Here is a 26650-nt window from a genome sequence, read left to right as displayed (position 1 = left end):
CTCCTGGCCTCCCCTAGCAACACTGCCAGCCTGCTACACTCTTCCCTTGGCTCTCATAAAACCTTGAACAGACTTCTCTTGCCACAGTTTATTTATTTATTTATTTTCTTATAACCTGTCTTCTCACAAAGAGGATTTGTGGCACTTTTAAGGAACAAAAACAACAGAAAGTAAACAAAATCAGGGTGACATTAGTTGAATCTAGGTAGAAAGTCAATAGAATTGATAATATAGGGTTCTACTTGTTTACCAGCATTCTGTTACAAGTTAGCTTTGAGTTTTCAAGTTGCTAATTCAATGGGAGAGAGAAACTGGTTATCAGAGTATTTAAATTAAACCCAAGACATTTAGAGGACATACTATTCCTGTTACCAAGTCTTCAATTTTTTTTCCAAGTCTTGGATGGAGAGCTTTCTCTGATCCTAATATCCTAAATGATAATTTCACAAGCTATCATAACCTTATCATACTGTATTTTAATAATTGATTTTCATGTTTATTTCCTTCTATAGATTATGCACATCCATATACAGGTTCTATGTGTTCATCTTTGTATCCCAAGCAGTGAAAGACGATATTTTGTTAAATAGCTAAGTGAGGAGTGTGTGTTTTAAGACTTGTTTACCAATACACATTAGCAATTTTGAGCAACCAAGAAGCAGCTTTGAAGTGTACTGAAGGATTTGGTCTCTTCATTCCCTATCCTATTTCTGTTCTGCTAGGTCACTGTTCATCACCCGAGGAACTTTAGCCTCAGAAAATACATTACAAGAACATTCTGGGATGCATTTCTATATACAGTTGGGTTCCTCCAACTGCCACCTGCATATTCTAAGTATTTCCTTAGAAAAGTCAATATGTACCCACTGGCTTCATGGATACTATTTTGAAAATACTCCATTCACCATCAAAGTGAGTTTCTAGAGTTCACAGAGAATGAAAATACCAGTGAACTAGTCTGGCATGACTTGTACCCCACAAACAATGGAAGCTGGGTGTGGCTTTAGTATCCTAAACTAATTACTACAGAACATTCACATTGTCACAACTGAAGGCATTCATTTAAAACTTAAATGCTTCCAAGCTTAGAAAGGCCTATCCCAAGGAAGTATGATTGTAGCTGAAAAAGAAAGCTTTCTCTTCCTGTGCTTCCAGAATGAATAGTTTCAAGTCCTTTTAGCAAGGATTTGGGGGTCTTACAATGTGTATAAAGCATGGGAATGACACATGCTATCATCCTTCTCATTGTTTAGGCTCTGTGAGATAATTGCTAGCTATTTTATCTAGCTTCCATATAAAATGGAACCTGGGGTGCTACCAAGAGTCCTTTCCCTGTAATTATATCTGGTCTATTGTCATACTGTATTAATCTTTAGGTGGTACGAGCTAAGGGGATGAAAGCCATATTCTGCAGTGGGTATATCCTAACAACCCCATTCACCCTTCACAAAAGGAAGGAGTGCTGATGTGAGATGCTTCCATGTTGGAATGGCGAAAGGATTAGGATGTTCAAGGATGGAATTCTACTGCCTTCTCTCTTTACCCTCCTGTTCCCCCATTTGCAGCTTAACCCCCTCCTTTCACTAGGGCAGGGAAACTTCCACAATACGGAAGTGAATGAACCCTAGGAGCTTAAAAACAAGCAAACAAACAAAAAGCAAAAACAGAAAAGACTCAGGCCCACCCTAAATCAACAGGGCCATTATCTCAGAATGAGGTACAGGCATTGGCATTAAAAAAGTTTCCCAGGTAACACTATTGTGCCATGGTGGCTGCAATCTCCTCTTGAGTTAGAAGCTGAGAAGGTACAAAAAAGAGTTTCTTGCCTGATTAAGATTTATGTGGAAGTCTCTTTTTCTGTATGTGGCCTTGGGGAGTACTAGGAAATGCTATTGTGGCTTCAGAAGAGAGCACTTCTGATATTGGAAGTTTCATAACATGCACGGAGGGGAAAAAAATATTTGTAGCTGATGGGATGATATACTGCCAAAAGTAGTCCCACGTCAGTCCTGTTTGACTGGCACCTCCTTCACTGAGGGAATGGAAGACACGGGAGTAAAGTTGTACTTCCTAAGCCTGTGAGTATGCACAGGACAGGTCTGCTGGTCATCAAGGCCATTATCTGACCCCCAATCCCAGTGTTCCCACCATATTCCAGCCTCTTCATGCCTCACCTTGCTTCTCCTGGGTTTTTGGAGAGGGGCACTTTAGTAGATTGTTGCAAATGGCATCTTTTGTACCCATTGGCTATTATCCCACCATCTTGACTTTAGTTGGCAGTTTAGAAATGGATCGTTGGTTTGATATGTGAGAGAGAAGAGAGTAGCTTTCAAATGGAGATTGTACCACAGGTGAAATAAATAAACCTTTGCAAGGTGGTCAAAGTGGCTACGCTAACTACTCTAAGACATGAGGTGGCCAGTGCTCAGTATGTATTTATTGAGTAAGCGCATGGGTGGGAGGTGGGCACCCATGAAAAGTGGGAGATGTCACAGGTTTCCAGTTTAAGTCTCCCCTAAAATCCATCTTGTGACAGAACTTGATGTGAAGCTTAGGGCCAGTGTATGTGATACAGCCAATCTGCCTTTGGGTGAAGACTCACGAAATCCTTCAAAACAGAGAATCTTCCAAGACATTTTTGTGATAGGTGAAAAGGTCAGCCTACTATGGTGATGGAAGATTTGGATCTGAGAAGCTGATAAGTAGCAGCTGCTATCTTGTGCTCCTATGGAAAAGCACTATGTTAGGGATGAAATGAAGGGGGCCCAGAAAGGCATCCACTCAGCACTGGATGTGGGGAGATTGGCTTGGGATTTGTGGTTGTGGCTCAGGATATCATTCCTTCTATGTAAGCTCCTTTGAGGGCTTCCAAAAATCTATTTTACTTGGACTACTAAAAAAAAAACAAAATAAAACAAAATAATTCCCGTATGGAATCAGAGTATGAATTTCCTGGTTGCTTGGAATTCCCTGGGTATTCTGTGACCCCAGTTTTGATTCCCCCACTTCTGGGCAGTCAGGAAAGTCTGCCTATTACCTCCTCACATCTGAACCCCTAGACTGCAACTGCATTGGCAAACATATACATTGCACCCACTCTATGCATACTTCATTCATTTTAAAATAAACCTTGAGAAGACTCCTTAAAACTTTTCTCCACTATCAAGTTTTAAGTAGTGAAAACTACTTCATGCTTTGGAAACCAAGAGAGGATAATAACCCTCTGGGGATCTCCTGGGGCCAACTTTCCCTTCCCCCGGAGGGCAGGGAAGTTATTAAGAGCTTAGTCACTATAGTCATCTTGCTGGGATTTCCACCCAAGCCCCATCACATTCTAAATGTGTGACCTCGAGGACATCATTTACACTCTTTGTGCTTCAGAATTTTTCATCTGGAAAGTTGGTATAAAAGTAGAGTTGTTTTTCATAGAGTTGTGCACATTCAATGAATTTAAATGAATAAATAAATCACTTCAGACCAGTACCTGGATGTAAGTAGTCAATCAATGCTATTGTGATTCATCAAATATTTGTTTCTCAAATACTCTGTGCTCGGCACTATGGAAGAGGGTGCAAGGAGGCAAGGAGGGGCAAAGATCAATCAAAGATGAAGTGTAATAGGGGAGATAAGACAGGAACAAAAAGATTTTAAAATAGGGCTTACATAATACAAAGTATGTCTTACAGTGCTTTGAAAAGCTAAATTTTAAAAGTACTAGTCTAAAGACGAATGTTTTAAATACGCTTTATTTTAAAATTTGAGCTTTGGATAAATGGAAGAATTGAATCTATTTTACTTGGAACATTTTTTTAACAGAATAATTGAATCCCACCTCCTGAAAGATTTCTTTGCAGTTCGAACACTTAAGTGATAATTTTCTCTGTATAAATGTCCATTCATTATTCCCGACTTACCTGAGGGTAATGTGTGTTTGCTTTGTGAATGTGGGTGGGCAGATTGAGTTATTCACATGTTACCTGCTCCTACTCTTCCTGGACGAAAGAGTGTCTGACCTGGGGATATGGTGTCCAGGTGGGAGGTGGACTCACAGCCAACAGAGGAGAGTATCCATATATTATTGCTGCAACTCTGATGGCTAAGGAGTCTGTCCTCCATCCCTCATGAGCCTGACTTTCCCAAATGTGGATGTATTTTTCAGATAAGTGAATTCTCTCTTCCCTTCTCCAGTAGTAGTAGTACTAAGTTACTTAGTTAAGACCCTGGCCTGTAATATGTATTTTACACATAAGGGGTATTTATCACTTAGCCATTACTATCTACCAATTACACAGACAACTTGATAATTTTACTTCTGGCAGAAATAGCAATGTGCCCTGCCAATCATGTCATGAAGACCCCAGGACCTACAAGATACACAGACTCATTTTTCAACATTTCAGAACCACTGGGCATGCATTTAAAAATGTTTTCTACTGATGAATCGCTAAATTCTACCTCTGAAACTAATAAAAAATAACATAAAAATGTTCTATCCATCCTTTCTCATTCCAATAAATATCTTTCTTAAATGTTATTGCTAGGTGCAATACTATTATCATCAAAGGTATTTCTAAACTTTGGCTTCTCAATTGAGCATAAGCAGTGAGTTACAAAATTAGAGGTAAAATAGAACTTATCTAGAGGGAAACCAGAAGACTACACTATTCCAGGATTTTTCTGTATTAAGAGACAAGACTAATACATCCTCTTCCAACACTGATTGAATGGCTTTGTCCTTCAAGTCTCATATGGAAGGTCATTTAATTCATCAGATTTCTAGGCACTAGGGCACACAAACATGAATATGACACAACCCCCTCACCAGCTGAGTGCATTATTTTCCTGGGGAGACACACAAGTCAGGTGACCCACCACCTCAGTTTCCTAGAACTAAGGGATTTCCCAGGGCATGAGACTTCCAGGGGTTTTTTGTTTGTTTGTTTGTTTTCTTTATTTTGACTCTTTTTTTTTTAATGTAAGTTCAATTAGCCAACATATAGTGTGCATCATTAGTTTCAGATGTAGAGTTCAGTGATTCGTCAGTTGCATATAGTACCCAGTGCTCATCATGTGACGTGATGAGACTTTCAGTTGTAAAATTGAGAGAGTCCTGGTAAATCAGGACAAGGAGAAAAGACAACTTAGTCTGATCGTTCAGGGAAAGCCTCACATACACACACAAAAAAAGCAACACTGGAGCAGATTCTAGAATGCATTTTGCCAGACGGAGGGGGACATTTTAGGGAGAGAGTGGATACAAAGGTGTTCAGGAGTATTCAATTCTGCTTAGCTAGAGGATAATCTAGTGAGTACACATATGCACGTGATTGCCTGTGGCTGGTGTGAGAGTGGGAGACAGAGCGAGGCAATGAAAGCTATAAGACTGAGAAACTAGTTGTAAATCATGGTGGGTGTGGTTTTGTCAGAAAGTCTACCTACTTCCATTATGACTTTAGTGTAATGGGCAGGTGTAGCTCTGAAAGTCTCCATCGTGGAGGATGTGACTTATTCCTGAACGTGGGCGGGTGGGGGGGCATATTATGAATTTTACCGTATCAACCAAATAGGAAAGTTGTGGTGCTCCCTAGAATTGTCAATCATTTCAGCATCATTCAGTGGCCACCTCCAGTGCACTAGGTATTGTTCTTAGCCGGGGCTATGAGGATGAGTAAGAGATGCTCCAGAACGATAAAGAATCATATCATCCAGAGAACTAGACAGTATCATTGCTGAAGGTATGAAAATAATCTGACCTGTAATACACTCTATGTTGAACTGGGTTCTTATTGATTAATTAATTACACATGAGCTGTTAAAATGTGAAGTCACGTTATAGTCTAAGCCCGCTGAATTCCATACATCACTCATAAATAATGATAGACATACTCAGCCAACGATACAGGAATACTTTGGAGCCTGGCTAGAAGGAGTGTCAGAGAATTTTAAAGACACTCAGAATCGTGAAGAATCATGCAGGCAGCATCACTGATGTCTGCAATTATCCAGGAAGGAGGAAGCCAGGGAAAGAGTGCTAATAAAGAGAGATGGGTAAGAGTAGGGCAGGACTGTGGCCAATTCTCACAGTCAACAGGATATGAAGATAATTCCAATTCCATATAATACCAAAACTCTCAAAGTTTCCAGGTCCAATAACCATAGTAAGAAACATATTAAAAAAATATCATGCTTGACTATTGGGTCTTTATTACTGCCTGGACCAGGGGAAATAAAATACATAGCAATTCCTTTTACATGCTAGAGAGTAATGTAGGAAGAACTAGAAAACCTGACAAAATTAAAAAAAAATTTTTTTATTTTGATACTTGGAAAATACATTTATTGTGATATGGTGGGGCCTGAGTATGGGCAGGAGGCTCTCATTCTGAGAATTTAAGGACCCTGGGAAGAAAGGCATGGGGGAAAAAAGTAGTGGGAAGAAAGGATAAAGGTTCAGCAGAACCAAGAGTAAAGAAGGGGGAAATGAGTTCCTTCACTGTTGTTTTCAATAGACTGCTTTTTGGGGGACAGGTATGGTTGCATAGTTTTACCTAGTTAGCACGCTATGTCTAAAACTGTGCCAGTTACTGGAAGAGCAAAGCTTCATACAGATTAGATGGTCGTTTCATGGTCGCTGTAATGGGGTATGTATCTTCACATAACATGTTTGTTCCTTTTCATAATACACGTGTAAGTTTGGCAAATTAAGGCCCCCATGCTGGGCTGAGTTTGTATTTTTCTTTTTTTTTTTTTTGAGTTTGAATTTTTCATTCTGAATCTCTAAATAAAGAAGATGAAAGGTGTGATGTTGAATATTTTGGGACAACATTCCATTTAGAACACTTTTAAAGTTACTTAGTTCTTGTTCTGATTTAAATTATTTGATTGATGCCACAATTTGGTGAAAGGAACAACTGTTTAGAGAATGAACATCATCAGCCTTGTAAAGAAAGGAGAAAATAAAGGGAAATGGTGAATGGTAGAGGGGGATGGGAACTAATCTTCACTGAGCAAATACTATATGCCAAACCCTCAATTAAAGGGGTTCCTTACTTTTAATTCACCTGCTCCTCAACAAGGGTAAAGGATTTTCTGCAGATCTCATAGTAAGGGGCAGATGTATGATTCACATCCAGCTCTGTGTAGTAACAAACCCAACAACACTGATTTATGTGGTTCTGACACAAAGAGACACTTACTTTTCAAATGACATATATATATATATATATATATATATATATATATATATATATATATATATATAGGCATAGGTTGTGTTCGGTTATCTTTAATTTATTTTGGTGAGGTGATACTGATTTTCTTTTTCCCAGGATTCACTGTGAAACTGGTAACCTTTGCGGGATGGTAAATTACCTGCTGATTTTCTGAAGGCAAACATTTTGAGGGCACATTATGTTGGTTATTAAATGATTTTGGTTCTTTTTTAAAGAACCCAAAGATTATGTACACACAAATACGGGCTTTTGTGTGTGCGCACAAGCACGTGTATGTTTTGCATACTGTGAAAAGTTGAGTGGTAATGAGAACATGGGTGGAACCCTCCCAGGATCCCTGGCTTTGCATAGAGTGTTTTTCAAGCCAGAAGAGTCTCCTTCAAGGATTGTCTTTTAAATTCCTTTAGGGTTAATCCTAACTCAATTTTCTTGAACTGTGCCCTTAAAACTCTGGAAGTTGAAGGTGGGCCATGTCTCTGGCAATTACGATATTGATAATAAGATGATTCTGCATTAATGTTTATGAATAGGTTAAAGTTTATGTGAGTGAGAACGAGGTAGTCAATGACACAAATATGCATGACTTGTCTCGGATTTTGAAAAGGGCATGTTAGGTCCTGCTGAGGTCCAGTGATACAATAAGAAATGAAAATGAGATACTTACTCAGCAAGAAATTCCTTATATGGTAGCACAGTGGAACAGGGAATGCTGGTGAACTCTCCCCATCACACTCACATATTAGGTACCTGTAAGCTGTGGAATCCTGAGGAATAACAGGGGCGCGGGGAGTCACCTGCACTCTCTGCTGTCCTCACCAACAACTAGCAAGTGCTGACTAACTGGTAGCTATGAATATCATTTTTTTCTGGACCAATAGTCACTAAGTATTTACACATTAAGTCAATGCCACAAACTAAATTACTAAGTAATATTACAGAGAAAAGAAGGACAAATCATTCCTATTGTTTTATCTATCTGAAAAAATATATATACACTTTTTTTTTCACTCAAAACTAAAGAAAGTGAAGTAAAAACAGGATGAGGGGACTTTGTCAGCCTCCATACAGGAGTGTTGTGCTTCATGGAAATTTAAACTAATGTTTTAACATATGATAACCTTAATACATGGTACTTAAGCTGTCAGAAACTACACACCTAGTGGTGGGTTTCTTCTAGACTAAATTAGTGCAAAACTAATTTTATTGGTTTATCATAGCAAATTGACTGTCTTTTGCCTACAGCCAATTATTCTTCTAAGCCACAGAATGATTTTTTTTCCTTGACAATTTTAAAGTTCATCCTACTTAGCTAGATTGAATTTAAACGTGAAATTTGATAATAAAACTTTTTGTAATCCATCTGTTTCTATTACACAATTAGTTGAGTCTATTGTAATACAATTTCATCTACTTAAATACGAAGTCGCCTGTTAAATGCTGGTAATAAATAATGTTTAACAATGTTGCTTAAAATCATAAAAAAGGGGACAATAGTATTCCTTTCAAATGAGTTCAGGCTCGATAATGGTGAAAAATATAGTTCTTACCCTGAGATTTTGTTTATAAGCTTATCTTTATCTTTTTGCCCTTTTCACAGCAATTGTAACATCATTTCATGTCTGTTGATACCAAGTACATTTATATTGTTTTCCATAGCTTTGTAAGGAGATTCTATTATAATAATTCATCCTTTTGGAAACCTTTTCCTAACACTCATGTGATAGGGTTGTTAAAACCATTAAAATAAAAATTTTAAAATGGTAATATATATGTTATTGTCTAGCCAAATAACAGGTGGAAATGGAAAGAAAATGCTTCCAAATTTTAAGTATTCTTTGATTACCAGTTATAATGAGGAAATAATGAAGCTCACACAGGAAAATGACCAAAGTTATTCTTGTTAACACAGGTGCAGTGGATATTCCTTGAACTAGAAAAGACCTTAGCAATCACCTAATCCAAACCACTCATTTGATAGATAAAAGCCGGGGAGGTTAAGTGTAATTTTGTACTTGCCTGTGAATTCAAAATCATGGATGCAAAAAGGACAACTATTACTAACATCATGGTCTGTGACATAGCATGAATTTTGACAAACATTATCCGCATACTGAAAAGGAGGAGATTAAAGTTCTCATGTGGGGGTGGAAGGCATTACATTTTACCCACTTAGGGTGACCATCCTCCATTTTATTCAATAATAGGCCGTCCAAAGAATGTTATCCGCCGGCTACTTCCTTGGTTTGACCAAGCTCCCTCATCCCTCTGCTGGTATAGCATCTCTCTAAGCTGAATGTGATTCCACTTATGTATCTATTAAAGATCTAAAAGACCTAAATGCCAGCCAAGTACTTTAATTCCAGAAAGAACTCTCTTCTAACACCAAAGGGGAAAAAATGGTTGTGTTGTTTCACTATGCTAGTTTTCAACATGCTGTGATCCTGAGGGATTTTTAGGATAATTTTGACTCTGTGCAATTTTCACTTTATGTGCTAACTTCAGAACTTAGTCTAAGATATGACTCCAAAGTGTGCGATGATACAGATTGGTAGCATGAGACAACAATCCGCAGTTCACCCACAAGAAGCCTGGCATGTTTCATCCAAAGAGAGAATAACTAAGCTATATAAACTAACTGTTGTACAAATTATAGAATAATAACAATGATCTCTGTATGTGTCACATGACATTGCCTTGGCAAGAGGCAAGCAGGATTGTTCAGTGAAAGATGGTGGCAGCTTTCTCTGGGTTGCCTCACTATGAACTACATTGGACTGGAGTCCCCTCCTGCAGCAGGAGGGACAGCTCTTCCCACGGGGCTCTGGGTCCTCTCAGCTCATATCTGGGTCCACACAACTCATATCTATCTCAAAAGTTTGCAACTCACTTGAGCAGCAGTCCCCCAAATGCAGGCTGTCTTCCCTGACTTCAAAAGACCAGTTTCAAGTTCTCATGGTCCTATAAAAATGAGGAAGAAGGAAGGATGGTCTTTCATCAGGAGCACACAACATGGTGTTTCCAGTTCAGACCACCTGCCCTCTCTCCTTGAGATGATGAGGGCTCAGGGACTCTGTCCCTCACATTGCTGCCTCTACACTAAGTCCCCCTGCTTTGTGCTGCCTCGTGTGCTACTGGACTACGTGCCTATGCTTAACCTCTGCAGATGCACCAAAACAGGAGCCCAATTTAATTTGCTAGATTCATTTAAAAAATGCCTAGAAACAAACAACTCTCCCCAAAGTGTTTATGAATATATTCACAAATATATTCTCAAAAAAAAGTTGATGCTGGAGTAATGATTCCTTTGTCTTTTTTACTGACTTTAAGACAAAGAAAACAATCCACTAGAATTGTAAAACTTGTATATTTTTAAAAAACATTTATATGTAACTCTGATGCCAAGGGTGAATAATTCATGGCTATTTGTAAAATTCCACCTGCAATTAAACCAATTTAAATCTCTGGATGTTGAAAACACTCTTTATCTGTGGCCCAAAGATTTGTTAAATACAGTGGTTTATGAGATCAAACAGTTGCTAAAAAGTGTGTTTTTAATTACAGAGTCAAGTTTTCTTTCCTTCATTTGAAAAGGCATTCAAGGGAGGAGAGGGTAACTAGAATATAGAACATATTTTGATCATATGAGAATGAACCAGCAGTGGTGAAGGGCCTCACAACATGAAAAAATTATCTCCAATCTCAGGTAAGGGGTGGATGAGGGGTGTGCATTCAGAGCCTGACTGGAGAGTAGTGGTAAGAAGACTGGACATGGGACTTCATTTTGACTGAATGGATTGCAATTTAAAAAATTTGAGGGACCCTGGCATAAAGAGTAAAAGAAAGCCATAAGGCTTTCTACTAATCTGCAGTTGAACCACAGTGTTAGGAAAGTAAATTAATAGCCAGTTGAAATTTATATCATATCAGTAAGTAATTAGGAATCGCCAGTTACAAACTATCAGAGATGCTAATGTAATGTAAAGAGCATATGCATGGAGCTAGCGTGCCCTTCACTTAAGAGGCTAGATTGCTTGTTTCACAGGCTGAAAGGATGAAATTGGCCTGGCTCATACAAACAAGGTAAAAATGGAAGTCTGCTGACTTAGCAAAAAAGAGCTGCCTATAGTTCAGAAGAGATCAGATATTCAGTATTTATTTAAATACACTTGTTCCTTTTGTTTGTGAAGTGAACTGATTAATGCTTGTTTAAGAAGTATGAGAAAATATTTTGTAAAGTACAGACATTTTATATTAATGTAAATTGCTACTCTACTGAATGGTCTCTCTTAGCTCTATCGGGCATCAGACCTCATCAAGCATCAACCTTACTAGCCATTTGCCCTTGGAGAACTCAATGAAGTCCTCAAAGGATTGGTTCCCTGTTGTAAATATTGTGACTGTCATTTGGGATAATGGATGTGAAAGCACATTAAAAGTTAAAATAGTGCCTTAAACATTACTATTTCTACTATTACTTTCACAAATCCCCAGCTATATAAGATGACATGTACTATAGATAACTATGACAAAAATAACATCCTTACGGATTACTCTGAAACCTCAACCCTTTTGGAAGCCACAGAAACATCAGTCTTTGCTTTATCATTTCAAGGGTTTATGGAATCATTACTAATTCTAAAGGAACAGCAAGCATTCTTTATTCCACACGGCATGCTCTCACCATGAGATTAAATTACATATTTCTTACAAATCAAATAATTTGCCTTAGAATTGTTCACTTTTTGAGGTATATTGTAATCATGAATGAGCTACAGAAGTAATGCCATAAGGAGAAGACTTATCCATATTGTTGGGATACAGAAGATAAAAATAGCATTTATTGAGCACTTATTACATATCTGTTGATTGCTAAACACAGCTGTGGAGTGAAACTATCCAGGTTCAAATTCTGGCTCTATTATTTAGCACTTGTAATACTATCTGTACCTGTTTCTTTATGAAATAGGATAACAGTACAAACTTTACTGTTTTGTTGTTGTTGTTTTTGGTGAGGAGTAAATGAGCTAGTATATGTAAAGCACTTAGAATACTACTTGGCATGTGGTAATTGCACAATAAAAAGTCTTCCTCTCCTCCCTTCTCTCTCCTCCTCTTCTTCATCCTCCTTCTGCATAACCTGTCTACTTGAGATCTCACAGCTGGAAAGCTGCAAGGCTGGTATCCTGTGACACTCTGCAGCCCATCCTTTTGGCTACTAAATGGCAATAATTGATATGACCAAGTGCTATTTACAAGATTTAAAGCTCACTTTAGCATAGAATACCACTGAACAACTTCACCAACAATGGTACTCCAGTTTATTATCTTCTATGTCACAAAATTGTAAGTTGGGGAAAGGATTTCTTTGTTAAATGCCTACTTAAAAAATATCAAGAAAAGTCTGCCAGTGTTTGAAGATCAACAGGAAAAGCTGAAAGTCTGAAAAATTAAACTTTCACTCTTGGAAAAAAAATCTGTAAGAACAAACAGGGTTTAAAAGGATATTCTTGGGGATCCCTGGGTGGCTCAGCAGTTTAGCACCTGCCTTCGGCCTGGGGCGTGATCCTAGAGAGCTGGGATAGAGTCCTATGTTGGGCTCCCTGCATGGAGCCTGTTTCTCCCTCTGCCTGTGTCTCTGCCTCTTTCTCTGTGTCTCTCATGAATAAATAAATAAAATCTTAAAAAATAAAAGGATATTCTTTTCTGTTTATTTCTATTTGGAAATATTTTACATTCATGCTGATTTGAAAAAAAATCCTAAAGTTAGGAAGTTTTTCTGGGAAAATTCAGAAAACTACTCAAAGCTATGAAGGAGAAAAACATACTTAAGATAAGATACTGTGCTGGACTCCTCTCCAGCCACCTTCCAACTTGCACCATCATGACGAATACCCATCATTAACTGTGAAATGAATGTGATTTTCCTTTTACATTTAATGTTACATTGAAGATATTATGCAGTATCTTTCAGGCTTTCTGGAATTGTATACAAGTAGCATTTTATAGTAGCAGATGTGTGACATCACATGGAAAACTTGTAAAACCTTTCCATGAAAATCACATCTGTCAGTCCCCACTATCATTTTAACTGTAGTTATATGGTTTGCTTCTCCGTCTGTGCCAGAGGAGGCAGCTTTGCATGAAAGCTGTTCCAGGAAATTGTGTCTTCTGGACTAGCTAGTTAAGCAAATTGTGTAACTGCCATTGAAACCAAAATGTACCCAGCAGACATAATTTCACAAAAGAGGAGAAAAAACCACATTTGTACAAAAGTCACAGCTGTTCAACTCTACATTTTACACTTTTTTTCGTCGAATTTTTTTTCTTTTCTTTATGAACAGTGACAGTTACATTTCTAGTTAGTAACTTAAGGGCTTCTTAATACATTGTTAAGTGCTGTACTATTATGGATTTGGTGTCTGTCAGGAAAAATGGGGCTAACTTCCTTCTGCTGTTTCACAGTGGAGGAACTTGGTCCATCTTTCCTGTCTGCAGATGAAATAAGGAAAGATGTTGAGTAGGGCCCATTGTTCTCTAAAATGCAGAGCCGTGTGGCTGCCCCTACTGCTCCAACCAGTGCCAGCATCCCTATGTTAAGGTCCACCCAGTATGAACTCCTCTTCTTTCAGGTCTTGCAAGTCTTAATGCCAGTGATCATCTTATCTAGAGCCACTCTCAAGTTATTGGTAAGAGCTAAAAGCTCAGAATGCTTGGGTCAGAAGAGTCTCTCTGGCTATGTGCAGCAATGACCACTCCTTGTTGGACATCTTCCTGTGACGGTGAAACTGTACTAGAGGTGGGACACAGAGGAAACACTCTAGGGATCCCTCATTCTTCTTAGTGATGAGTCTCAGAGGCTTGTTCACAATATTACAGGTTTTGAATGCTAAATTTACAGGACGATGATTTTGAGCAAGAGTTTAAACTCTAAGCTCCGGAGTGCCTACGTCTAAATCACAGCCATTCTTTTCAATAATGTGTGATACTAGGTAAGTTACTTACCTTCCACAGCCAGAATTTCCCTATCTGTACACTTAAGACAACCTACCTCATCACTGCTATATTGAGGATTTACAAATGTGGTAAAGATTGTCAAGCACTTAGTCCGGTTCATGGCACATACTAAGCACTCAATAAATGTTAACCATTTTGATGATGGTGGTGATAATTCTTCTGACTTTTGAATACATTAAAACTATAATCTTTTTTTAAAAAAAATATTTTATTTATTTATTTAACAGAGAGAGAGAGACAGCACACAAGCATGGGAAGCAGGAGAGGGAGAAGCAGGCTCCCGAAGAGCAGGAAGCCCGATGCGGGGCCCAGTCCCAGGGCCCTGAGATCATGACCCGAGCTGAAGACAGATAACTGACTGAGCCACCCAGGTGCCCCTAAATCTATAACCTTAAGAACTGAATTTGCACAGGACAGAATAATGGCAATAGAAAAGTAAAGTTGGTAATAATGGTCAAAAACGATTTAATCTAGGCTTTGCAGTTTCAAATTGTATCAACACTTTCCTGCTACTGATTGCTAGAATTCCTATCTGCTTGTCTCTGGCTGACAAGGAGAAAGAGGTCACGTGCAAGTGTGCCAGAGGTACAGGCTCATTTCAAACTGACATGACCTGCTGACGACAGACTGGCCACTGTGCAACTTCTGCTCCCACTGCCTAGTCTGTTTGAAGAGGGCGGCTGACTGCTAAATTAGATTGCTAGTGTTCTAGCACAGGCTTTCTTTTTGCCACTAGACAGGAACATGGAATGTTTGTCATATTTGGAACCACACCTCTAATTGTGTGAGTGTGTAATTAAACACTCCAAACGATAGCTCTACAGAAAACCCATTATCCATCATTCTTAATAGAATTAGTGAATCAACATTTTAACTACAGATTTACAATGAAGACTACCTTGCGTTGTTACACTAACTGAATATTAATATTACAAATTTATATGATTCCAAGATACTGACATCAATGCCATCACTACAATTACAGTGTTTTACTTTAGGCACATTACATCTTATATTCATGATGTTTATAATGAAAAGTTGATATAGAAACTTATCTTAAACTAGACTTACTGTTTTTCTGTATAATTAGCTATAAGAGATTGGTGGTCTTTTCCAACATAAAATACTCTGTGCACAGAAAGTGACAAATAACCACTATGTTCACATATGTATTCATATTGTTTCCATCAACAAGACTACTATTTAGAACCAATACATACTTTGTGAAAATAATAGTGTAATGGAGATGCAACTCACGTTTTTTTGAACAGTTATACCACATAAACAGATATTTTCAGTTAAAATAGACAAATTAAAAAATTAAATGGACAAGTTGTCTTTGTTGTGATGGAAGGTATCCCTGATTTTAAGTAATGCTTATATTACATAGAATAAATTGAGGTATTTTCATTATTTTGATGAATTTTTTTACCAAAGGACATGTCTGAGGAATATTAGAATATAATTCTACTTAAAATTATCTTTAGGGGCACCCCCGGTGGCGCAGCGGTTTAGCGCCGCCTGCAGCCCGGGGTCTGATCCTGGAGACCCAGGATCGAGTACCGCATCAGGCTCCCTGCATGGAGCCTGCTTCTCCCTCTGCCTGTGTCTCTGCCTCTTAGTCTCTCTCTCTCTCTGAATAAATAAATTAAAAAAAAAATACTAAAATTATCTTTAGGTTTGAATTATCTGTCTCAATTTTCTAGTTGGTCTGATACACCCCACACATCTAATTATTGGTGTTAGTATATTATGGAATCATGTGATAGAGAAAAAACCATGACAGGTAGTAGAAATGGAGAAAGTTGGGATCCCTGGGTGGTGCAGCGGTTTGGCGCCTGCCTTTGGCCCAGGGCGCGATCCCGGAAACCCGGGATCGAGTCCCACATCGGGCTCCCAGTGCATGGAGCCTGCTTCTCCCTCTGCCTGTGTCTCTGCCTCTCTCTCTCTCTGTGACTATCATAAATAAAAAAAAAAAAAAAAAAAAAAAAAAAGAAATGGAGAAAGTTAAAACGACCTCATTCAATAAGACTTGTGTCTATGACATCACAGTCACCTGAAATCTAAAACTGCTAAATGTGTTAATCTGATTTAATGATATAATACATGACTGGTTGAATTATGAACAATTTCTGACTATGACAGTGAATACATGAAAAATGAAGTGGAGAAATATAGACAGAAGTATAATTTAAAGATATAAAGCAAATAAAAGATAATCATTTGAAGTATGAAAATAATGAGGACAACTATCTTTTGGGGTCATAGCTAGTGTCCAATATTTAACTAAAAAGGGTTCACCAGCAGCAGATCTTTCCTTGAAAAACATACACTTTGATGATCAAGAAGGTAGGAAGCATTACTTTCTGATGTGTTGGGTGTTTCACCTTTGTGACAGGTAATTAAGGTGGAGAAGAAAGGTTTGAGTTAAATATTATTTTCCACACTGAAGCCAGTTTGGAAACAGTTGAGAACATGGAAGAACAGTCTGAAGAATTAGAATAGAGGGGGGCAAATTTGGCCAGCTGCGTATTTTTATAAATAAAGTTTTATTAGATGGTAGCTAATGCCTCTTCATTTAAGTATTATCTATGATTACTTTCAAATTACAGGGGGAGAGTTGAGTAGTGACAGAGGCCATATGGCCCCCCCCAGAACACTTGTATCCGACTCTTACTGGAATTTGCTAATACTAGACTAAAGAAATAATTATTCAATGAGTTCTACAAGGAAGTGTATTAAACATGAGATCTGGTTTGTCACATACCTCAGTTCTCTTTCCTTACATGGAACTACCTTGGCTTTCAGATGTAACAGTCTTAGGCATAGTACAGCCTGATTTAGTGACTTAAGACCAACTAGAATTTACTGAAAACTAGTAATGTTGATAAATTTATCCAGAAGCTGTAGCTATACTATTATTAAAATATGTGTATTTTAATTGATTATTATGATGAGGGGGCCTCACAACTATATGCAAGTGATGTCCTTTTATTTTTGGAATCTGTAATACCTCTAAGCATTTATTTTACTTTTTGGATCTATTGAGTATCCACCTGACATCAGAGCATTAGACACTATATAAGAAAATTGCATGTGGTAAATGAGGTGAATTCACCTTGACTGGAAATGCCTGACTGTGGTGCCAAAATTGGTGCTTTTCCAAATGAGGATGGTGGTCAGAATATCCAAGCTCTTGAGAAAGATGCTCAAGGGCAGGAAGCACCAGGTCTTATTCATCAGTACATTCCCAGCACAAAGAAGGGCTTGATACTTAGTAAAAGCTCAGTGACTATTGTTACCAAAACAATTTAGCAATAACACTATTAATCTCTAATCCTTGACCATCTAGATTATTATTGTTAAATAGAATGAGATTAGAAAAAACAGAGTTAGATCTTGATAAACAATGTGAACACCAAGTTTTTCATTCGCTGCATATATTGGGCAGTACACTTCTCATAAGCAATGCGTAGGCTTTGCTATTCACCCAAATAACATTAACAACATTAAATAGTAGGAGGAATAAAAAAAATATTCCCTATCAGAAAATGGGGTTCTAGAAATGTGACTTGCACATTTAACTTTTGGAAATTATTATTATTATTTTTAAAGATTTTATTTATTTATTCATGAGAGAAACAGAGAGAGAGGCAGAGACACAGGCAGAGGGAGAAGCAGGCTCCAAGCAGGGAGCCCGATGTGGGACTCGATTCCGGGTCTCCTGGATCACAGCCTGAGCTGAAGGCGGTGCTAAACTGCTGAGCCACTCAGGCTGCCCTAACTTTTGGAAATTATGAATATTACTTGATTTCCCTTAATGTGTATATAATTTAATTCCTAATGGGGGCTTTATTTGAAATCAAACAATGGATATTGGGGATAACTCATATTATGCTAAGGAACATTGAAGCAATACAACCTCCATTAGAAAACATAAAAGTCTAAGCTACAGAAAGAATACTATTGATTTGAAATGGGGCCTTAAAAAAAAACATCGAAATTTTATTTCATCCTTCAACTGGAAAGTAGAGCTGCATCATTTAATTGGTTTGGAAATCTAGTTTAATAGAACATTTCTTTTGCACAACTAGTCAGCTCCCAACATTCTGATTGCAAAATGAAGGGCATTTACTTTGATATCTTTAAGTATCACTCATTTAGAGGACAGTGTGAAACACTTTTCCAATTGGTGTTTTAGAATCATGAGTCAAAGGAAAAGAATGACAAATTAGCCAGCTGGAGAAGGAAGAGACAGCTAGCTGGTGCTGCTAGAGTCTTTGTGGATATTTCAAAGTAAGATGAAAGGGAAGTAAAGGGGTTGTTAGCTACACATGCTCAATAACTGAAATACTAGCACAGTTTCACAATGTATAAATAACAAATTAGTAGGAAACTTAAAGACTTACTCAACATAGTAAGTGCCATATATGGGATCATCGATTTTTTCCCAGCCATATGGAAGCTCTGGAAAATAAAGAATTACTTCTTTCAGTAAATAAGCAACAGATATCACAATTTCTAATAAAAAGTAATAATACAATGTAATTGTTCATGGATTGCAGAGGTAGTCTACCAAAGTGGAATAAAGCGTTCAGAGTCAGCACCAAATTTCTGACGCATATTGTAGGCAATATAAGCACTGACTTGAAAATTGGCAGTTAAAACACAGAGCTCTCTTCTCTGCAGATAGACTGCTGGGTCTAGCTGTTTATCCCATGCCAAGTGGTAGGATGGCACGTCATCCTGTTATCACCACTCAAAGCAGTACAGAGACAAATTGCTTTCCTGAAAGTGCATACAGGTTTCTTATTTATTTGTATTGTTAAAAGGAGTATTTCAGGATAAAGATCATATTGTCAAAATACATTTCTGAGGATAGCAAATTATTGCTGATGACTGAAACAAAGGCGTTATAAATTCTCAATTGACATCCCACGATTCAAGATAGTTAGCTTGCTGTTCTCTCCACATGGGTCAGAATTTGAATGCTGCCAATATACTCTCTAGGCATATTTTTTTATAAAGTCTAAAATTTTAAATCCACTTTTCTTGGCAATATGATTTATATTTCCCATTCTTCATGGCTAATTTTCACAATACACATTTAAAATAACAATGCTAGGAATGCTTCTTTTTAAAAATCTTTTATTATTTTAAAATTTTTATTTAAATTCAATCTTCCAGCATATAGTATAATACACAGTGTTCATCTCAGTATGTTGTAAATGCTTCTATAGGCACAAACATGCTATTTGAAAACAAGGCTTTGCTTTATGATACTGTTTTTCCAAATACACTGAGCCTTTATAATTATTAAATCCTATAAATATGAATATTATTTTTTAATAGATATTAATTTTATATATGTATATACATACAAGTTATACGTGTATAAGTTTATATATATAAAACTTGGAATCTAAGTAAGATATACTGACATGCTTCAAATGGTATATTTAAAAGCTTTATTTTTTTTTAAGATTTTATTTATTTATTCATGATATACAGAGAGAGAAAGAGAGGCAGAGACACAGGCAGAGGGAGAAGCAAGCTTCATGCAGGGAGCCTGAGAAGGGACTCAATCCCGGGACCCCAGAATCATGCCCTGGGCCGAAGGCAGGTGCTAAACCACTGACCCACCCAGGGATCCCTTAAAAGTTTTATTATTATAGTAATAACACATAACTGTAGACAAGGCATAGTCATAAAAAGAAAATTATAAATACCTGCAATATTGCCATCAATATTGATGGGTGTACATCACTGTTAATATTTTGGTAAATATCCTTTAAATATTTTTAGACATCGATAAATACAAATAATTTTTTAAGAAATTAGATCATATTGTGCATATTATCTTTATAGCCTGATATTTTTACTTAACAAGATACTAAAAGCATCTTCAATGTGAATGAACATTATTGTACAGTATCACTTGAAAGTGGCACAGCAGTGGTCTGTGGTATGGCTAAAGCCTGTTACCTTCTGTAACAGAATATTTGGGACTTTCCAGTTTTCATCTGTTATATACCATCTGTGTTGGACTTACTAAAACCTAAATCTTCCATTATTTTCCTAGTAATTTAGTAATAATAAATTCCTAGAAGTGGAATTTTGAATTAAAGGGCATATACCTGTTTGTGGCTTTTGATATAAATTGCCAGATTATCACTGCCTCACTCACAGAATAGAACAATTCATAATCTCACTGGGGGTTTATGAATAACTTTGTTTTTCTGTATTGTCAAATTAAATGCAAATCTTCAGTTCTTCATCCCAAACTTCAGGTTTGGAAATTAAGAATTTTTTTAATTTTCAGAAGTTAACATGATGCAAATGCCTTGTATTCCAGAAGACTCCAAGCAGAGTCTGGGGAAACAGTTTTATAATCAAACACAAGAGTATTTATTCAATCAAAATGATGTGATTTGCACTAAAAGGTACAAATGAGGAGTACTTCATATCAGGTAGCTCTGTTTTGCTTCCAGAGTGTCCAAGTCAGGTTACGTTTTGCTACTAAATGAGTTACAAAAGGCAGTTTTTAGAGCTTTTGAATTTTTGGATATGCAGATAAAGTACTGTGTATCATTATTTTAAAAACCAAATAAATTGACTTTAAAATGGCAGCTTATAGTTGTTTTAGGTTACCATTTTTGAGTCGTTACCTAGTTCGAGGATTTTTTTATAAGGTTATCCTCAGGCAATTATTTTTTCTTTTGCACATTTGTCATTTTTAAAAGTCAATTCATGAGTTCTTTGCTTATAAAGGATATTAATCCTTTATCAGATGTCACAGATATGTTTTTAAGTTTGTTTTGATTTAATTGTGTTGAACATTTTCTTTAACACGATGTTTTAAATCTTATTTGGCAAATTTCTCAGCATTTCCTTTTATGTGTCTGTCATTGGAACCTAACAAATACTGAAGATATTTTTCTAGTGTTTCTTTTTTTGTTTTAACATCAAGTCTAGGCTATGATTTTATTTATATTTCTTAGATTAGTCATGTCTTAATAAACATAAAAACACCAAATTAGTCCTGTCTAAATAAAGATATAATATCTTCAGAAATTTTTCTTTCAAAAAGATAATAACGGTATTACTGAATATTTATTATGATAAAGGTACTGATGAGCTTGCCATGTGCTAACTCATTTACCCTAACAACAACTCAGAATTTAAAATCCCTGTATTCTGCTTCCAGTGATCTTAACCAATTTAGATATCAATCGAGACACTCTGTTTAGCGCAGCATAAACAACACTTAATTTAGATTAAAGACACTAACATTCCAGATGGTTTTCACCAAATCCCCCAAGCTATTGGAGAATTTGGCTATAAAAAGAAGAATCCATTTGACAGATATCTGCGGAGGGCCCTTTACAAGGAGCTCAAGTGAAAGAATATACAGAGGATAACAATTGATACTATATTTATTATTAATACAGCTGAATACATGGATCCATATTTGTAACAGATTTAATACCATCTCATGAATATAATAATATGTAAAATAATCACACTCACTAAAATATAGCTAACATGGTTAGTAAACAGCTAATGGTGTTAATTGTATGTGACTGGTTCTGTCTCCCTCTTTTTTTTTTTTTTTTGGCTTATGTCTTAATGGTATTGTTACATGGAAACATTTCATGGTCAAAATTTTAAGATTAATTTTTAATGTAAACTATTTCTTCACTTATTTCTTATCTTTGAATCTTTGAGTAAATTACTAATCCTAAGCAATGCATCCCAAAAGTATGGAGTTAATTGATTCTTGATCTTTGCAGATTGGCAATACAAACTATTTATTTAGTATCCTGCCTTACTTGCCATCACAAAGTATTCATCAGAATTTAGGGGGTGGGATGCCTGGGTGGCTTAGTGGTTGAGCGTCTGCCTTTGGCTCAGGGTGGGATCCCAGTTTGGGGATCGAGTCCCACATGGGGCTCCCTGCATGGAGCCTGCTTCTCCCTCAGTCTACGTCTCTGCCTCTCTCTGTGTCTCTCATGAATAAATAAATAAAATCTTAGAAAAAAAGAATTTAAGGGGAATCTGATTTGCTTTGCCTTACATATCCATATATGTTGTTTACTTGCCTGTTCCACGTTGCCAAAATAAATTAATTCATTACAAAACAAATATATGTTACCAACACTTATATTCTAAGCACTAAGTACTTCAAGTATTTTTACTATTAATGATCCTTGGCTCACAATTTTTTGGGGGAGGGGAGAGTAATTTATATTAAACATTTTATTTCAGATATATGCAAATTACACTCTTATTTTTTAAAATGTTTTCTACCACATTTGCCCCAAGGTGAGAAGAGATAGATAGAGAAACAATGAGAGCTAAATGCTATGTGCCAGGCATTATTTTAGGTACATTAAGGAAAACAAATCACTTAATCATCAAAATTGACTTGATTTGACTTGACTTAATCCTAAATTTATAAGATGAGGAAATAGAGATACCAAAAGCTTCTAATAGTTAATAGGTCAATTTTTAAATGCGTATGTCTGAATTTGGAGCCTTCATTTTAATTAATTTATTAATTTTTCACTTCTTTTTGAGACAAGATGATACATTATAGCTCTAGTATTCTTTTTATTTTAAAGGAATTTATTTTTTTATTTTTAAATTTTTATTTATTTATGATAGTCACACAGAGAGAGAGAGAGACAGGCAAAGACACAGGCAGAGGGAGAAGCAGGCTCCATGCACCGGGAGCCCAACGTGGGATTTGATCCCGGGTCTCCAGGATCGCGCCCTGGGCCAAAGGCAGGCGCCAAACCGCTGCGCCATCCAGGGATCCCCTCTAGTATTCTTTTATAAAGAGCTGTTACTTCATTTTAAATATCAGAAAGGAATTGATGGATGAATGTTTTGAGAAAACAATATAGATACACATATCAGTTCATTTGTAAATGTGGTAGAATGGGTGTACAAGTCTACAACCAATGAATAAAATGCTCTGTGTATGTGCATGAATGTGTATGTGTGTGTGTGTGTGTGTGCATATGTGTGTGTGTGTATTCCCCTTAATGATGTTTTCCTGAGTAGCAAAGAAAGGTCAAGGATAGAATGTTAGTGAAAAACCGTAAGATTTTATTCAGTCATAAAAAAAAACAAGTCATAAAGTAAACCTCTTAAGATTATAAGCTAATTAGTATATGTCTTGATGGTAAAAAGTTAAGAAAGTTAGGAATCATCTTGCACTGTTTAAATGAATTATTTGGACTTGAATTAGTTTTAAAAAACCAATTGCTTCTCTTTAAAATTAACAATTGAGAAAAAGAATTTCCAATTTTTTACTATTTGCCCAATTAGGCAAGCATGTAGCTTGGAGCTCTTGGGTCCAGGGTCATTTAGAGTACTGTATTCAACAATACCTGACACATTTGAGAATGATTAAGGTCACACTAATGAAAGAATAACATATACTATGCAACAGGGGAATATAAACACTTGAGATCAACAAGGTTAATGCTGCATTAAAAACTGTTTTAATTGAGATTTTCTTCAGGTCATAGAACCATGGAGCAAATTCAGTGATTAAATATTCCTATCATGATCTACTCTGCAAAAGTTTGTGTTAATGTCGAGATTAACTTGTCATCAGTCCAGCCTGTAAGAGGATCAAAAGATAAGAGGCATCCAGTTATGCCTGAATCCTGCCACAGCCCCCCATGCTATAGTTTTTACTTATTTGATCTTTCCAATTTATTTTTGTTTGTTTATATTTGTTTGTTACGTCCATTTTCATTGCAGAAAACAAAGACTCACAAGAAGAAGTTTTCAGGCTGCAAATAGGAAACTTGTAGAAGCCAAGGACAGTATTTCTTTTGGAAATGGATCCAAACATTGTAAAGATGTAAAAAATCTAGGATACGCTACCTTAAGATAGTTCAGAAAGATCCCTTTTGTCTGACTCATTTTATCTTTTAAACTAAGCCGCTTTTCTCTGTCTCTGTTTTTTTCTCAGGGAATCTGTATCTTCCATCGTGTACTTCCATTTCATTGTGCACATCTTTCTTTTTCACTGACTGTTGTTGCTGCTTTGCTCATCTTGGGTATGTCCTGGAAAGGCCACTTCATATTTGATTCCATGTTACTTTTTATCTTAAGCACTGATAGCGCTATTTGATCTCTGAATTTCTCAATTCTGTAACCTATTTCCCCAAAGGACTCATGAATCCAGCTTATTTTCTTCAAAATAGATTCAAGTTACTTGACCTGGGAGATCAATATAATGGTTGCCTTTGGGTAAAGAATCCACTCACAGAATAATCAGGTATGGCTGGAGGCTGTGCCCTTTTGGTAGATAGAGAGCCACATCTGGCAAAGGCAAATAGAGGGACATTCTCTCTCTCTCTCTCTCTCTCTCTTTTAAGATTTTATTTATTCATGATAGACATAGAGAGAGGCAGACATAGGCAGAGGGAGAAGCAGGCTCCCTCCAGGAAGCCAATGTGGGACTAGATCCCAGGATCCCGGGGTCATGCCCTGAGCTGAAGGCAGACACTCAACCACTGAGCCACCCAGGCATCCCTAGAGGGACATTCTGTAAAATAAGTGGTCAGTACTCTTCAAAAGTGGCAAGGTCATGAAATAGAAAAACAAACTGAGGTTTCATTACAGTGTGAGGGAAACTACTGAGACACAGAAACTAAATGCATTGTAGGATGGGGTCCTAGACCAGAAAAGGGACATTAATGCGACGATTGGCCAATTTAAGTAAGTTTATAGATTAGTTAATAGTCCATATGAATGTTAATTTCCTGGCTTTAGTAATTATAGTTATGAAACATGTTAATGTTAGGGGAAGCTAGAAGAGAGGTACATAGAAATGCTATATATTTTTGCAAGTTTTCTGAAAGTCTAAATTACTTTCAAAATGAACACTGAGAAAAGCTTTTTTTAACAACCCTCCGTATCGATTAGATGACTTGTACTCATACTTCATTAATATTCCATCCAATATGTGTAACACTGAACTCTTTGAATAATGTTAATTTTTTTTTGATAATGTTAATTTTTAAAACAAAAAGAGGATGTAGGATTTTGTATTAATATTCTTTTTTATATTATGCTAATTTTTTCAACAGAAAATTCCAAGATACTTTTATTATTTTTTTAAGATTTTATTTATTTTTGTGAGAGAGAGACTGAAAAAAAAGCACACACAAGCAGGGGGGAGGGGCAGATGGAGAGGAGACTCCCCATGGAGTGCAGAGCCTGACATGGGGCTTGATCCCAGGACCCCAGGATCATGACCTGAGCTGAAGACAGACAACTAACTGCGCCACCCAGGCACCCCGAGTGTTACTGCATCTTGAATCTTACAAGATATAGATTCAATAATATGGTTCAAAATCTGGAGTCAGGCTTTGTTTCTTTTCTGGAGGCACGGTTTTGTATGAGCCACAGCAGGAGTTATGTTAACTCATATAAGGTTGTGTGGAGGCCCATCCTGGTGGACAGCTTAAAATGCTCTCCAAAGCCAGAAAAGCAGATGAGTTTAGGAAGCATACAACATACTAAAATATTAGAAATAAGGACAGAGACTAGAATTTCCTTTAACCATATTTTGGACTAATATTTTTTAAAATTTAGACTCTTACTATTGTGTTTTAGAGGTAATGACACTACAACAGAACATAAGAAACATACAAAGTTTCCCTAGTTCAAATAGTATAGTGTACAATATGTTAATAGCTAATACTCATATTAAAAATCTTTTCCTCCAATATTTATTCGATTTTTGTTGCATACATAGTATACAAATTAGAAAATATAATTACATTTTTCTGTAAAAGTTATCTATAACTTTTTTCCAAGTAGTTCTTAGGAGTTTTGGTCATCATTAGGAGTACAAGTGAGTTCATACAAAAGTCCTTAGTGTGAGTTTTTTTTATTATTATTATTTATTCATGAGAGACAGAGAGAGAGAGAGAGAGAGGCAGAGACAGGCAGAGGGAGAAGCAGGCTCCATGCAGGGAGGCCGACACGGGACTGGGTCCCAAGACCTCAGGATCACAACCTGGGCCGAAGGCAGACGCTCAACCGCTGAGCCACCCAGGGGACCCAGTGCGAGTTTTCATAAGAAAAAGAAGGAAGGAAAGAATACTGTGTAAGAATAAAACATACAAAAGATGACCTTTTCTTATTAATAAACTCTTCTTTTCCTGTATTCAAAAATGTATTTGTATTATAAGAATACATTCTGGTTTTTAACACAATCCATTCAATATTGATATATGAATAAATGTGTACTCTATAATGTTTTGGGCATCAAATGGCCCTTTCCTACCTGGAAAAAAGCTAGCAAATATAGATGTGAACTTCTGCAATGCTAGCTTAAAAATGGAAGAATACTGTGATCTATTTGAGATGGT

At 36.8% G+C, this 26650-nt stretch overlaps 1 protein-coding gene across 12 annotated transcripts in view; it reads right to left on the bottom strand.

Annotated features, from left to right (window-relative positions):
• Positions 1 to 26650, bottom strand: part of MAGI2 (membrane associated guanylate kinase, WW and PDZ domain containing 2) — a 1329894-nt gene that overhangs the window by 302143 nt on the left and 1001101 nt on the right. For all 12 annotated transcript variants that reach the window (XM_072791399.1, XM_072791396.1, XM_072791402.1 and 9 more), the window contains exon 7: positions 18656 to 18713. In XM_072791399.1, coding sequence (XP_072647500.1) covers positions 18656 to 18713 — 58 coding nt within the window. The remainder of the gene's footprint in view (positions 1 to 18655; positions 18714 to 26650) is intronic.

This window comes from Canis lupus, chromosome 21 (genome assembly GCF_048164855.1).
Source record: "Canis lupus baileyi chromosome 21, mCanLup2.hap1, whole genome shotgun sequence".
NCBI lineage: Eukaryota > Metazoa > Chordata > Mammalia > Carnivora > Canidae > Canis > Canis lupus.
This window is presented reverse-complemented; position numbering and strand designations above follow the sequence as displayed.